The 13853-nt window shown below is 39.9% G+C and overlaps 1 protein-coding gene and 1 long non-coding RNA gene across 2 annotated transcripts; both read right to left on the bottom strand.

Moving 5' to 3' along the window:
• Positions 1-653: 653 nt before the first annotated feature.
• LOC148148785 (uncharacterized) lies at positions 654-8104 on the bottom strand. Its single transcript, XR_015758575.1, has 3 exons — positions 7987-8104; positions 4534-4599; positions 654-1943 (listed from the first exon to the last, which is right to left on the bottom strand). It is a non-coding gene; the product is annotated as an uncharacterized LOC148148785 (long non-coding RNA).
• A 3683-nt stretch (positions 8105-11787) lies between these two features.
• On the bottom strand, positions 11788-12606 carry LOC122557560 (uncharacterized protein C21orf140 homolog). The gene has a single exon (XM_043705306.2). It carries the CDS (start codon positions 12604-12606, stop codon positions 11788-11790), a length of 819 nt encoding a protein of 272 aa, XP_043561241.2.
• Positions 12607-13853: the final 1247 nt, after the last annotated feature.

Here is a 13853-nt window from a genome sequence, read left to right as displayed (position 1 = left end):
TCGGGTCTCATCTCTCCCATGGCCTAGCCCCCATCCCCACATATCAGACCTTATTATCACATAGTCTGCTATTACATACTACCTGTTGATAGCCACTAACAGTCTCCATTAACAGCTATTCACTTGCCCAGCCAGATCGTTATCCATTCCTTTGTCTGTCCAACTGTCTTCTCTCTCTTTGGAGTCTATCCCCAGCTATCATTCACTCCTTATCCTTTTCCCTCATCCTATCTTCTGCATATAAACTGTCATTTTCCTAGCTACCATCAGTTCTGAGGAAGGGTCACTGGACCCAAAATGTTAACTCTGATTTCTCTCCACAGATGCTGCCAGACCTGCTGAGCTTTTCCAGGAACTTGTGTATTTGTTTCTGATTTACAGCATTCGCCATTCTTTCAGATCCTCTTTCCTTTGTTGCATTTTAACTGTAGTGTTCGAATAAATTGTGCTTTGCTTATTGTTGAGTAGTTTGACCAATCAAATTGTCTCTGGAACACAACACCTTACATTTACCTTTAAAATAAGAAATATTTACTGTCTAAGCTACCTTCTGAATATTTTGACGGATTTAGTCTGTCTGAACATCTAAGAGAGTGTTGCTCTTTGTTTAACATTGTAGGTGAACATGACATCTTGACAAGCCATCATTAGTTGAAAACATAACTTTTATTTGGACAACAGGAAAAGCAAAGAAAAACAATAAACAAGTTGAATTTACTTTTGAGAACAAAGAGAGGCTGCTTGCCTTTTGAACAACAAACACTAAAGGATTACTTCACCCAATTCATATCAGATGGAAGCATGTGTCATTTAAATCCTGCCTGGCTGTTGTGCCTAATGCTGCAGTATTCTATCACGTGATGTTCATCCTGCTCAATGTCCTCATTTTTCTTGGAGAGGCCTGCTTCTGCTCTTTCAGCTCTTACATGTCCATCACATCCCCTCTTTACTTGCTCAAGTTGTGCTAGCACATCATGTGAGGATTACACAGTGCATTCTGCCTGAAGACTATAGATCTAGCATCATAAGCTCATCTTCAGGAGGCATACCATCTGCTCCGTCATGGCTCTGCTGGAAAAATGGGCAATACTCTATTTACAATTAGCCTCAGTCAGGCTTTTGCATAATCAGTCTTCATGGTAGACCTGTCTCCCAATAACCATCCTTGTAAAGCATCTGGCCCTTGATACAAACCAAGAACATGAGAATTCTCAAGGGTCTAGATATCATGGAAGATTCCAGGATACCTGGTGTAAATTTCTAAGGGATGGTGCTAATGATCACAGATGGGATCCTTTTCTACAGAGCAAATCTGCTGTATTATGATATCACCCTCTCAGTGTGATCTGTACACAGTTTACAATACCCTGCACCCACGGGACGTCAGCTATGTTGTCAAAGTCTACTGTCCAGGTTGTAGCACTGACCTCATCACAGGGTAACAGGATGAAGTGGTGTGATCTGGCACAAATTGAACAATAATAGACTTGATACATTTATGGGTTTAAGATTGAGAAATCCTACTGGATCATTGGAAGCAGCCAGTTACACAAATATTTTGTACAACTGTCACCCTGATGACTCCCAGGACAGAATGTTCACCCATCCCTTCATGTCACATCTCCCATTTCAGCAGTTAGCATCATTCTGTGACAGTGTCCTGGGATATCCTCAGTGTATGAGAAACAATGACCCCCTCATCTGAAGGAAATGGCATTAAGTATTCTGGGCCTCCTGTGCCTCCTTCACATCCTGACAATTGTTTGGTTGTGACTTCCCCATGCGGAGGCTATTCAGCAGCTATTGGAGGTTGCTGTTGATCGAGGACTCACTGATGTATCTGTTCGTTTTCCATTTTTCTGTGCCTTCATTGCATCACAAAAACAGCAACAGCAATGATAATCTCTATTGTAGCAGAATCTATTGTGCATACTCCCAATGAACTGGTGTGGGGAACATCAGAAACAGAACAGGTCCTTAATAATACTTGCAGTCAGCACACATTTCATTTGAAAAGGCATAATCCTCTGCACAGTGGGACAAAGAGGTCTCAGACAAGAAGAACCATTGAATGACTTTACACAGACCTTTGATATGGGCATCTTATTCTGATGAATGCATTACAAGCCATGTAAATACTGCATGATTATTAATAACTTTCCCCATCCCCACATTCTAAATCAGCCATGAAAGACAGCCCTGTGTATCAGAGCATGTTAGCAATTCTTTGCAGTTCAAAGTGAGAGGATATCAGCTTTTGTTTTCTATGCAGCCTATGAGATCATGGATTGTCTTCATGAATTATGGCCCACAGGGGCCACTTTTAAAGTCAGCTGTGATTATCTCTGCTTCACCATGATCTACAATAACCAATGATATGGTCACAATTGCTTGTGTTCCACACTGTTGGACACTGCATGCATTTCACATGCAAGATATTATGATTATAGGTGAGTCCAGCCTGTACTGTGAAAGTTCCTGATTAATGAAATTGCCCCTTGAAAAGTTACACATGGCTCACACTCTGGGTGTAGTTGCAGCCATTTTCCAGTTCCAGTGTGCATTCCTGAATTGCATGGGTACAGAAGGCAATGCAGGTCATGGTTGGTGGAGCAAATCAGATACTCAGCCTGGTAGACAAGAGCCCCCTGAAACCTCCATGTTCCTTTCTCCCTGGGCATTCTTAGTTAACCCATCAGGACTGAGTTTCCATATTCCCACAAATCTTTTTGAATTACCACTTTATCTCCTAACATTACCTGTGAGTCCAAGCCCTACAACTTAGTAGTACAACCGTTATCCTACATTATTCCCCTGTCAAAGTCGGGTGGCCGTGACTGTCAATGATCTCCTATTTTGCAGTAACCCATGTCCTCCAATGCACCGTCACCTCCTACCTTTACATGTTGAGTTTCTGCCCCTTCACAGTTCTTGTCATCTCTGCATTCTAGTATGCTGCTTCCGCTCCCCAGAACTGACTTCTCCAACTGCAACCCCTGATAACCCATCTTGACTTTCATTGAGCTGATCCCCAGGACTGGCCATAGCTCAACCCGTCACTGATCAATTTGGATGGACATCCCCCAGTGATCAAGTCCCTGACTGATCTCTGTGCAGTTCCCCAACTGGTTGCACTTGATCTGCAAGACTGATTATGGCCGCCTCCCAGGACTGCAGCAATATGGACCACCTGACCCTGACCACCCCAAGCGGCGACTAACCGGGTCCAAGCTCTGGGCTGATACTGGATGATGCCTTTGACTTAATGTAGTGGGAGCCACTGACTGAAGGCTTTGGTCTTTGACTTGTCTGAGAAATATTCCCCATAGACTCTGAGACATGGCCATTTAGCATATGCAGTGTGTTTGTCACATAAACTGCTGGCACATGGTATAGGTGCAACTTTGAGGTATTACGGTGCCATACAGTAAGATGTCCAACCTTTTGATTGATCACTGCTAACCATGACAGACTGTCAGGCTTTCTGTCTGAGCTGAAAGGCAAGATAAGACAGAAATGTTGTGAACCTGTAACTTCTGAATGATACAACAAAGCATAAAAAGGCAAGGCAAGGCAGAGATCCTTTGAGTAGCCAAATAGGTACAAAATGAGTGAATGTGAACGCAGCAAGTAAACAGCCCTGAGACACACAACTGGTGGAATCCATGAGACAAATGGGTGGTTGTCCTTACATGCAAAGTGTCCTGGCAGCAGCATTACAATAATAGGAACCAACACACTCTAAAGTGCAGCATTGAGGGACAGGATTGTATTGTGAGTAGGTCAGAGATGTACGATGAGGATGCAGGGATACTGTAGTTGTTTGATGCTAACCTCTGTGGTCAGAGGGTGCACACAGTCACTACCCATGGAATGTGTCATGAGATGTTGGTGACTGATATCCAAGATGGATCCCCAGAGGAGAAAGTGCTGAGCTGGAGTTGTCAGATACTCACTCTGACTTTAATGGCAAGAGTTGTTGCCATCTCCAGTTTCTCTCCAGCCCATGGGACAATATGAAAATATGTGTCAATGAGGCAACATTAGATACCAAGGGCATGCAACTGAGTCTCTCATCACCTATTAGCCGGATTCTCATCTTCCTGTTCAAAACTCAGTTGCAGAATTGTTCTTTTCTTGATGTCAAAAATGTCACGAGTATCGATCTCGCCATTCTCCTAACTGCCTCACCAATGCCCATGTTGTTTAGAGGCTGGGAAGATTCTGCCCACTCTTTCTGTCATCAGTCATTTGGGGTGAGGTGAATCTGAGCTCTAGGGAAGCTATCCGTACCCTTGAGGAAATGAAGGCTCATTAAGAGTCTTGATGAATATAATTCAAGGAAACTAAAATAGGTTTTAAGTTGGCTGTCACTTTCCTTATGCAATGGGGACAGACCAACTGCTTGGAGACCAGCACCCAATGGAAAAGGTGCCAGCGCTCCAGTTACCCTGGGTACCCGCCTTGTCTGCAGCTTACCTCCTCCAACCCCACTTCTTTAATAATGGAGGACCGGCTGAAAGAGCATCTTACCTTGCAGTGTATCCGGGTGCTTCTCTGAAGTCGGAAGGCTGCCATATGATCCTTCAGCTTCAGAGCCTGCCACAGGAAATGCATCCAAATGATCCAACATGAAAATCTTAAATTGAATCAGCATCACCCATAAGTGGTTCCTGCTTCCCCTCTCCCCTACGTAAACATCAGCTAGATTAACTCCAGTTATCAACTGACTGTAATCGATTACTTGAATGTGCAAGTTGAAATAATTTAAATATTTACTGCTAATATGTTTTATTTTCAATGAAGTATTATGATAAAAGGATATAATGCTGTGGAATGGCAGAAAACATAACAGGGTGAGAAAAAAACCTCAGTTCAACATTTAGTCATTTAGCCCCATAAACCCATCTATTATCATAGATCTATCCTGTAATGTTTTAAGGATAACCTAAGGTTGCTGCATTCTAACATTGCATCAGTAATTTACATTGTTTTGTTAGCTACATAGGCAAATTGAAAAGATTCAAATGAACATATTGGATCTCTGTCCTATTTTATGCAGGCTGATGAGTGATGGCAAGGCCCAAATCACTTGGAAGCTTAGATGAAAGCCATTAGTCCCAGATGATGGATATTAATAAATAATAAGTGGCTCACCAAAGTAAAAGCAAATCTCAATAAATGTTTTAAATGACAATTTTGAAAGTTAAATCAATAAAGAAGCACCTATAAGCATGGAAAACATCTTAGTCAATAGGTATTCCAAGGTTATTTGGGAATAATCAAAAATTTGAACAAAAGCAATCAGTTCCTCTCTACTGGCCTTCAGTATGTCTCATTCTATATAAGATTTCACCAGGAGCACAGCTATCAGGAGATCTTTAAGTTGTCAAGTTATGTATGAACATTACCATGCATACCATCCACTTCAGCAGCTTTTCTTGGTAAAATTATTACATACCAACATTGGAGTAATAACCTGACTCTCACTCTGAGCTTTATTTTAACGTCTGTTTCCATACATTTCAACTCAAACTATAGTGAAGATTTGATTGGCAGAGCTTTGTCTGCTGGGATCAAGATACTAAATCAATGTAGTTTGTTAATTGCCTTCAAAACCTTGAGGAGGTTTTTTTATCGAATGGTTCAATCACCAAGATTGCATTTTGGCTGTTGTTATTGTGCTTTATTGCAACACACTGTTAAATAAAACAAATCTGTCTTTGAAATAAGAAAAATCTGCTTTAACCCATTCTTGGTTGTCCCTGTGTACCTTAAGTCTTAGATCAGTACAGTATTCATGAACAGTGTGTAGCAATATTATCAATGTGGCTCAATTGGTAGTGCTCTTGACTATGTTAGCTGCTTTAGTTTAAGCTTTACTCCAGAAACCTGAGCATTATATTCAGGATTACACTTCAGAGTCACTCAGAGGGATTGCTACACCGTCTGAGATTAGATTAGATTCCCTATAGTATGGAAACAGGCCACACGGACCCACCAAAAAGCAACCCACAAAGACCCATTCCCCCTGATTGATGTAGCTAATGCTATGGGAAATTTAGCACGACCAATTCACCTAACTGGCACATCTTTAGACTATGGGAGGAAACTGGAGCACCAGGAGGAAACCCACGCAAGACACAGTGAGAATGTGCAAACTCTACAGTCACCCAAGGCTGGAATTGAACCTGGGTCCCTGGCACTGTAAGGCAGCAGTGCTAACCACTGAGCCACAGTGATGGCGTCCTTTGAACGAGAACACTTTTGCTTTCCCAGAAAGATAAAAGATTTTGTGACAGCATTTTTCACGACAGGGAAGGTATCCCTGGTATAAAAGTAGGAAATGCTGGAAATACTTGGTAGGTGAAGCAGCCCCTGAAGAGAGAAACAGAATTAACATTTTATGTCAAGGACATTTCATCGGAAATCACCTTGACTTGAAGTATTAGCTTTGCTTCTCTCTCTCCACAGATCTCCTGGACCTGCTTAACAGAATTCTGCAATCAGCTTTGTGGTTGTTTGAATCCCTGATATTGCTACCCTGCCTTATCAAAGAAGTGTACATTCTTTTAAACAAGTTATCCATGTAAAACAGCTTTTGAATAAACTCCTAGGCTGCCATTTTCAGAATTGTTTGCTATGTTATCTCTATCAGTAGATAATTACAAATGTTTGGACTCACCCTTAATCCTGTTATTTTAGTGATGTGAAGGGAAGTTCAGAGCAACAGGTTGGGCTAAAGAAAATACAGAGGCCTCTCGACAAGGATACAGTTTTGAAAACACCCTGCAGTAAAGCACCCTGCTGTTTCAGAAGTTGTTATCTTCTTGTTACAACCTGTGAACAGCCCATAATCAACAATGGTTCCTCCCTCTTTTGTTTGTAGCTACTGACTCATGGTCTTTCAGTAACTTGGCATTGTCTGAAATTATTTGCATTACATTGTTTACCATACTGGATATGGCATTAGCGTGATCAATCATAGAGTGTAGAAAGAGTCCAACTTTCTTGATTGTATATTTTCTGAATCTTTTGCAAGGTTCTATCTCCCCCTACAGTCAAGCTGCAATTCCTCTAAGTATACATTTCTCTCCGCATTTTATGAAGGTTAACAATTGCCCTGTTTGCTCATTTATACATGCAATTGAAAAAGTTCTCACCTTACATTATACAATATAATTCATTTCAAAAATGAAATCCAAGACAAATAATAACACCTTTTGATTAAAAGAACAAGCCACCATCAATGACAGTATAAATGTAAAGGAGCAGGAGCATTACCAATATGATTCTCTGCTTATTGTGATCATCCTCTGAGAAGAGGGGGAGTGCACAACTTGGCTTGAGATTGTACCAGATTCTGAGAGCACACAGGGATAAGGAAGACATGGCATTCTTGGGAGGGGACAGCAAGGACAGAATGAAAAGTTTATCTTGATATAACATTCAGACATTTCCAGGCAAAGGAACCAGTTATACAACTTTAATAAGATTAACTCCAAATTAAAGAAAGAACACAATAAACATATTGAGTTGATAAACTAAGATCAGATAATTGACTTTATTCATCTATGTTATGGTCTGATATTCAATCCTGTTAAAGACATGTGAGCTAAAGGTAAAGTTACCCTTATGCTACTGGACCATAGGGTTGCTCTCTCGTTAGGTGAGACTACTGCTGGTGGTTTAACATTAGGGAAAGCACGCCTCAAGCAAGGGGAGAGGTTGAGAAGGACAGTCCTTAATAGTAACCTCAGCTGGTGTGGGAATTCAATCCATGATATTAGCACCACTTTCCATCACAAACCAGCCATCCAGCCAACTGAGCTAACCAAATAGTTGATCATCAAGGATTGGGGAAAGAAGGTAGCCTCTTAAACCAAGGTATGGTCTCTCCAACCTAGAGATTGTATCCAATAAGATCAAAGAGTGAAGTGGGTGTAGTGAGAGACACAAAACATTCCAGTTGCAAGCTTGGCTTACCCAGTATTTTCCTGCTCAGCACCCCTTGGAATAGCAGACCCGCAAATTCACACATCTTCTCTCCTCAGGCAACTCCTCCATGTTGTTATGTCTAATGGTCAGTGTGTCAGGATGCCTTTAAGAAAGATATTCATGATATCATCACTGTATAGAACCTTGTGATCATTGGGTAAAGTGTTTCTGAACCATTTTACCTTGAAGCATAACACACTGCTGAAAGTATGCTCCTCTGTTGAAATCTGGCTGCTTAATATTAACCAAGACACTTTTGTGACTGAGGAATGTAATGTTGGTACACAATAGCTGCAATAAATATCTTGCAGTGTACTTAATGTCTATATCCACACCCAGTTTCTTATATTGTGTGACTTCTGACATTACAAAAGCTGCTAGATAATCATTACACCAGCTGCTAAGGGAAAAGTACTGATCTAAATTTTAATTTAACTGGGATATCAAATATCTTAATTATTTACCTAACAGTTTCACGGCTTATCCACTGCCCTTCAAGCTATTCCAAGCTAAGTCTAGAAGGAGGGCTTATGTTGGATTCCAAGCCTTATACCACTTTCCGGGGCTTTGACAGATCTGCCTTCAGCTGCATTTCACCACTTCCTTCCATGACTGCTCTTTAGCAGTTAAAGTTCCACCACTGTTGCTGGATAAGACTGATCATGCAAGAGGAGATAGTGAGGTCTGCAGATGCTGGAGATCAGAGTTGAGAGCGTGTTGCTGGAAAAGCACAGCAGGTAAGGCAGCATCCGAGGAGCAGGAAAATCGACGTTCCAGGCATGAGCCCTTCATCAGGAATGGCTCCAGCCTGAAACATCGATTTTCTTGCTCCTCGGACACTGCCTGATCTGCTGTGCTTTTCCAGCAACACACTCTCAACTCTGAACATGCAAGAGGTCAGGGTATAACTAGCCACTAACTAATTCCATGGGGGATTTGAGAGTCTTCTGGGAACATAATGAAAGCTGGAAACTGATCAGAATTATCTAACTTTAAAATATTTGAATAAGTTAAATAGATGTTCTGTGGCCAGCTGTCTAACTGCCATAGATTGGACAGGTAACTATTACTTAGAAAGGTATTGAGCATGCACTGATATTATATACAAGTGGAAATGGTGGTATGTCCCTTTTCTAGTGATCCAGAACCCCAACTAATGTTCTGAGGACATGGGGGTCTGAGTACCACTAGAACAGATGCTGAAATTTGATCTCAATTTTTAAATTAAATCAGGATTAATAAACTAGCACAATGACAACCACGCAAGCATTACTAATTGTAAAATCCCATTTAGTTCACCAATGTCCTCCAGGAAAAAAAATCTGCCATCCCTACCCGGTCTGGCCTACATGTGACTTCAGACCCATCGGACTGTCCTTTATACTGAACTGTCCTCTAAGCAATTAGGAGAAGCAATAAATGTTGGCCTAGCCTGTGGCATCTACATTCTGTGAATGAGAAAAGAAAAATATGATCCTGAAAACACAGTATTTCTGCCGAGGAATTTCTTTGATGAAATAAGTGTAATGTAAACAGATGAATCTAACTGTCTGCAATGGTATAATCAGTATTAGTTAAAAGTACTGGCAATGGATTAGAAAATATATTCGAATTGATGCTTGAATTAAGAATTTAAATTTGAATTAAAATAACACAGATTACTGGAATAGTTTTATTTATAAAATGGTCCAATCAACATTAATGGATTTTTATTAACTTCCTTTGTCACAAATCATATATGACAAAATCTGTACAGCAGTATTTAAATTGAAATATGTATAGGTGATGTGAGATGGCAAGATAAACTGATGATCTGCCATTGTCATGCTGAGATATTTATGCTATCTCCCATAAAATAAATATGAATGAAATATGGTCATATAGTACAGAAAAATTCAATGAACATTTAGTAAAATATGGGCAGCATGGTGGCTCAGCGGTTAGCACTGCTGTCTCATAGCACCAGGGACCTGGGTTTGATTTCTGCCTTGGGCGACTGTCTGTGTGGAGTTTGCACATTCTCCCTGTGTCTGCACGGGTTTTGTCCGGATGCTCTGGTTTCCTCACACAATCCAAAAATGTGCAAATTAGGTGAATTGGCCATGCTAAATTGCCCGTATAGGGTAAATATAGGGTAGGGGAATGGGTCTGGGTGGGTTACTCTTCAGAGGGTCGGTGTGGACTTATTGGGCCAAAGGGCATGTTTCCATACTGTAGGGAATCTAATCTAATAAATACAGGTGTATTAGAATCACACACACTTGCATGTCTAGGCTCAAGCTAAACAATTCAGATGGACAGTAACATGTTTTGCTTAACTTTTCATGTTGCAAGTGAACACTGCTCAGTAAGATGGAGATTGAGAAGTTAATATCATTAGGTTACATGTCATGATATAGGCATGATATCATGAGCATGTGCCTTAAAGTTGGACTACATATCTGCTACAAGACAAACCACAACATCTACCTTTTTCCACACAAAAGAAATCTGAAACAGATATACATCATTTAACATAGGCATGTGCTGTCGATTCAACAATTAACAAGATTAATATTCAAATTTCAATATAGTGTTTTAGAGGTTTGAACTCATCTTGATCTGGTGGTTGTAAATCCATCTGGAGAGGTGTATGTTATGCTGTATCAGTCCTGGCTGAAAACTTGATTGTCCAGCCACTGGCTGCTCTGACTCAGCTTCTTTACACAAACATTGTCAATGGAGGTTTCATCCTCACTCCCCAAAATCACAATTGGCGCATTATACATCGGTTGGAGCTGAATTTTGTTCCCTTGCAAGGTAGCACCAAAGTTGGTAATGACTTCATATGGCCTGAGCCGATTGTATATCTGAGAAATCTTTGCTCACGCCAAGGTATTTGTAACAGGACTTCTGATTCACACTGATGCTGGTCTGCTGTATAATTGTGATAGTTCTCTACATGCTCACCAGTCGTGCATTTCTTTTGCTCAATGCTGGCATTGAAAAAGAACATTCTGTGTTTAAAAATAGTTCTCCAGTTGATTGCTAGGCACATCATTTACACTTGCCTTCCAAGCATAAGTTGTACTGGGGATGGTCATTCTTTCTCCATTGGCTTTTCATGAAAAGTGCGGCATTGCAATGAGCACGTCTGGTTTTGCAGTTTAATACTTAATGAGTTGGGTATGTACCATATGTTCTGCTAGACCATTTGAGCATGAATCATGGGTGACAATGTGTTATGGATCACTTCCCATTTTGAGATTTTTGCCTCACCATTCAAAACCTGGTTGGAGAATTCAAAGTTTTGTTCTCAACTTGGCGAATGACATTTCTGTCAATCTTGCCTTGTTTTCCCAACTGACTCGTCAATGCCCAAATTGTTCAGGGGATAGGAAGATTTTGCTTTTCACTTCTAAGTTGAGATAGAGGGTGAAACAATAAAGGTCAATGAGGATAGGCTGAGACTGATGGAAGTCAACACGACTGAGTCTTAGTGAGATCCTATGGATTGTACAAAAAGGGACACAGCTCAGAATGAAAAATCGGAGCTTGAGTAGGGAGAAACTTAGAAAATTAATTGTTAAGAAGATTCTGTGTAGTATCCTACAAAACATTTATTTTCAGTTATGGAACCCTTGATGCTGTTATGAATTCTACCATCTTTAAATGGGGAGAGTTAAAAATATCAGTGAATTTTACAAATGAAAATATATTTTTCTTAAAACCTTTCTAAACCAGTTAAAAATAACAGCTCCAAGTGTTTCATTTATATTTATTAGCATCTCTCAAATGAGAGGGATATTACTAGGCTTGGCTGTAAATATAACGATTTTCCCACTTCTTGACTCTACTAAAAGCTGCTTTCCACTTGTATGGTGTTACTCCTTCAATGGCATTTTCAATCAGAGCTTTTAAGTGGATACACTGGTAGTCACTTATATTTGGAAAAGCTGTAGCAGTATAATCTTTCCTGTTGTTGATTACAGTCCATTTGAGTGAAGACCAGGCTGATTCTAAAGGACTAAGGTGAGAGTAACTGGGAGGAAAGTACAAAAGCTCATGGCCATAATTTTGAGCAATTTTAGGACAGCAAGAAATATTATCTATTTGAATAGTCGATGAAGTCTGTAATGGTACATTCTGGATGACATCTGTTTTCTGTGGTAGAATTTCTGATGAGTCATCTGTATAGTGCTTCAATCCTGAAGAAATAACACTTTGTTTTGGTTTGATCACCACTGTGCATTTTCCATAGGACTTGCTGAGCACTTGGCATAATTCTTTGAAAATCTCTTCTTTAGTACCTATAGTCTTTGGAGATGTCCACTGTTCTCTTGATTGGAAGAAGACTCTGTATTGCCAAGGAACCCATCCTCTAGCTCCCCCAGCGTGGATCAGTGTCAATCCTTCTGATGGGGACTTGGATTTGACTATACTGCAGAAGATGTCACCTGTTATCAGATTTTCAGAAACATGTGTTTCACCCAAATAAACAGTGTAAAGTCCGTCATTTTGAAAATTTCTCAATGTCTTCAAGTATTGCAAGCATTGATGTCTCCTTAAGCTACTAAGTTCATTTGAGTACATCTTAGATCTTAGAAGTAATTTAGTGAAATTTGGCATTTTGTTTCATGCAGGATAGTTCTTTTATGATTAACTAATTGAGGGAAAAGCTACCATAACTCAAAAGATGGAGTAATTTTATTTCTCATTATAGTGGATGGAGGGGATTGCTCATGACAACACAATGCATGAGATGACATTGGCATGACATCGCAATAGACAGTAATGACTGAATATCATTTTGCAACAGGAGAGGAAATCAAAAAATCTGTCACATATCCACCTCCTAACCTCAGCTTGATAACTGGGGCATATCATCAGCCCAACCTCTCACCAGAAAAGAGCAATGTAAAGGAAGAGAAAAAAAAGTTGGAAAAGGGAAGTAAATATGTGACTCATTGGATTCAATAATAATATCCCAATTGCTGACTGTGTCAGATTTTGTGACCCCAAAATACAAAAGACTCAAATGAATTGGTTGAGCTATGTGACAATGTTCAGAATTAAAAATGCATCACTTATGGAAGACCAGTTCTGAATAGCATTGAAAACTGTTAAAAAAAAGAACAAAATAAGTGATAAGTTCCCAATTTCTCTTAAATGTCATCTGGAAATTAAATAGTGTAAAAATAGATTGACAGTATCAGCCAATTCCATTTAAGTATAAAGAAAAAAAAAGGTTTCATTCTTGTTAATTGTCCTCCTTCAGCAGATAAAATAAACTTTGGAAGAGACTTATGGCAGGGTACAGAATGCGTAGGGGTTTGGAAGAAAAATATTTTTAATTGTTGGCTGCCTGATTTTCAACTGAAAAAAGGCAAACAGCAACTAGAAGCTTGTTAGGAACTTAATTGCCTGCTTGAAATCAAATTCTGGTAATATCTTAAAAGGTGTGTCCACAAAACAAACTGGAGGTCTTTCAGATATGCAAACTGAACATACAGCTGTTATGAGATGTGAATTGCAGTTTTCAAAGGAAAATGAGTACAGCATATATTCTGGATATAGGTTTGCTCGCTGAGCTGAAAGGCTAATTTCCAGATGTTTCGTTACCTTACTAGGTAACATCTTCAGTGGACCTCATGCGAAGCAATGCTGAAAATTCCTGCTTTATATTTATATGTTTGGTTTTCCCCAATGAACCTTTCAGCTCAGCGAGCAAAACTACATCCAAAACCTCAACCTGAGCTACAAATCTTCTCAAAACTTGCTAAGAGCATATATTCGCCTATATCAGTGTCATTTTTCAAACATTGCCAACAACTGAAAACTTCTAACAGGCTCCTTTTATCTTTCCCAGGGATTCT

Source organism: Chiloscyllium plagiosum, unplaced genomic scaffold (assembly GCF_037043375.1).
Source record: "Chiloscyllium plagiosum isolate Xiang-an unplaced genomic scaffold, Cpla_swu_hap1 HiC_scaffold_11, whole genome shotgun sequence".
Lineage (NCBI taxonomy): Eukaryota > Metazoa > Chordata > Chondrichthyes > Orectolobiformes > Hemiscylliidae > Chiloscyllium > Chiloscyllium plagiosum.
This window is presented reverse-complemented; position numbering and strand designations above follow the sequence as displayed.

Coding starts and splice junctions, on each gene's coding strand:
- LOC122557560 (XM_043705306.2), bottom strand. CDS start 12,606: ATGCCAAATTTCACTAAATTACTTCTAAGATCTAAGATGTACTCAAAT.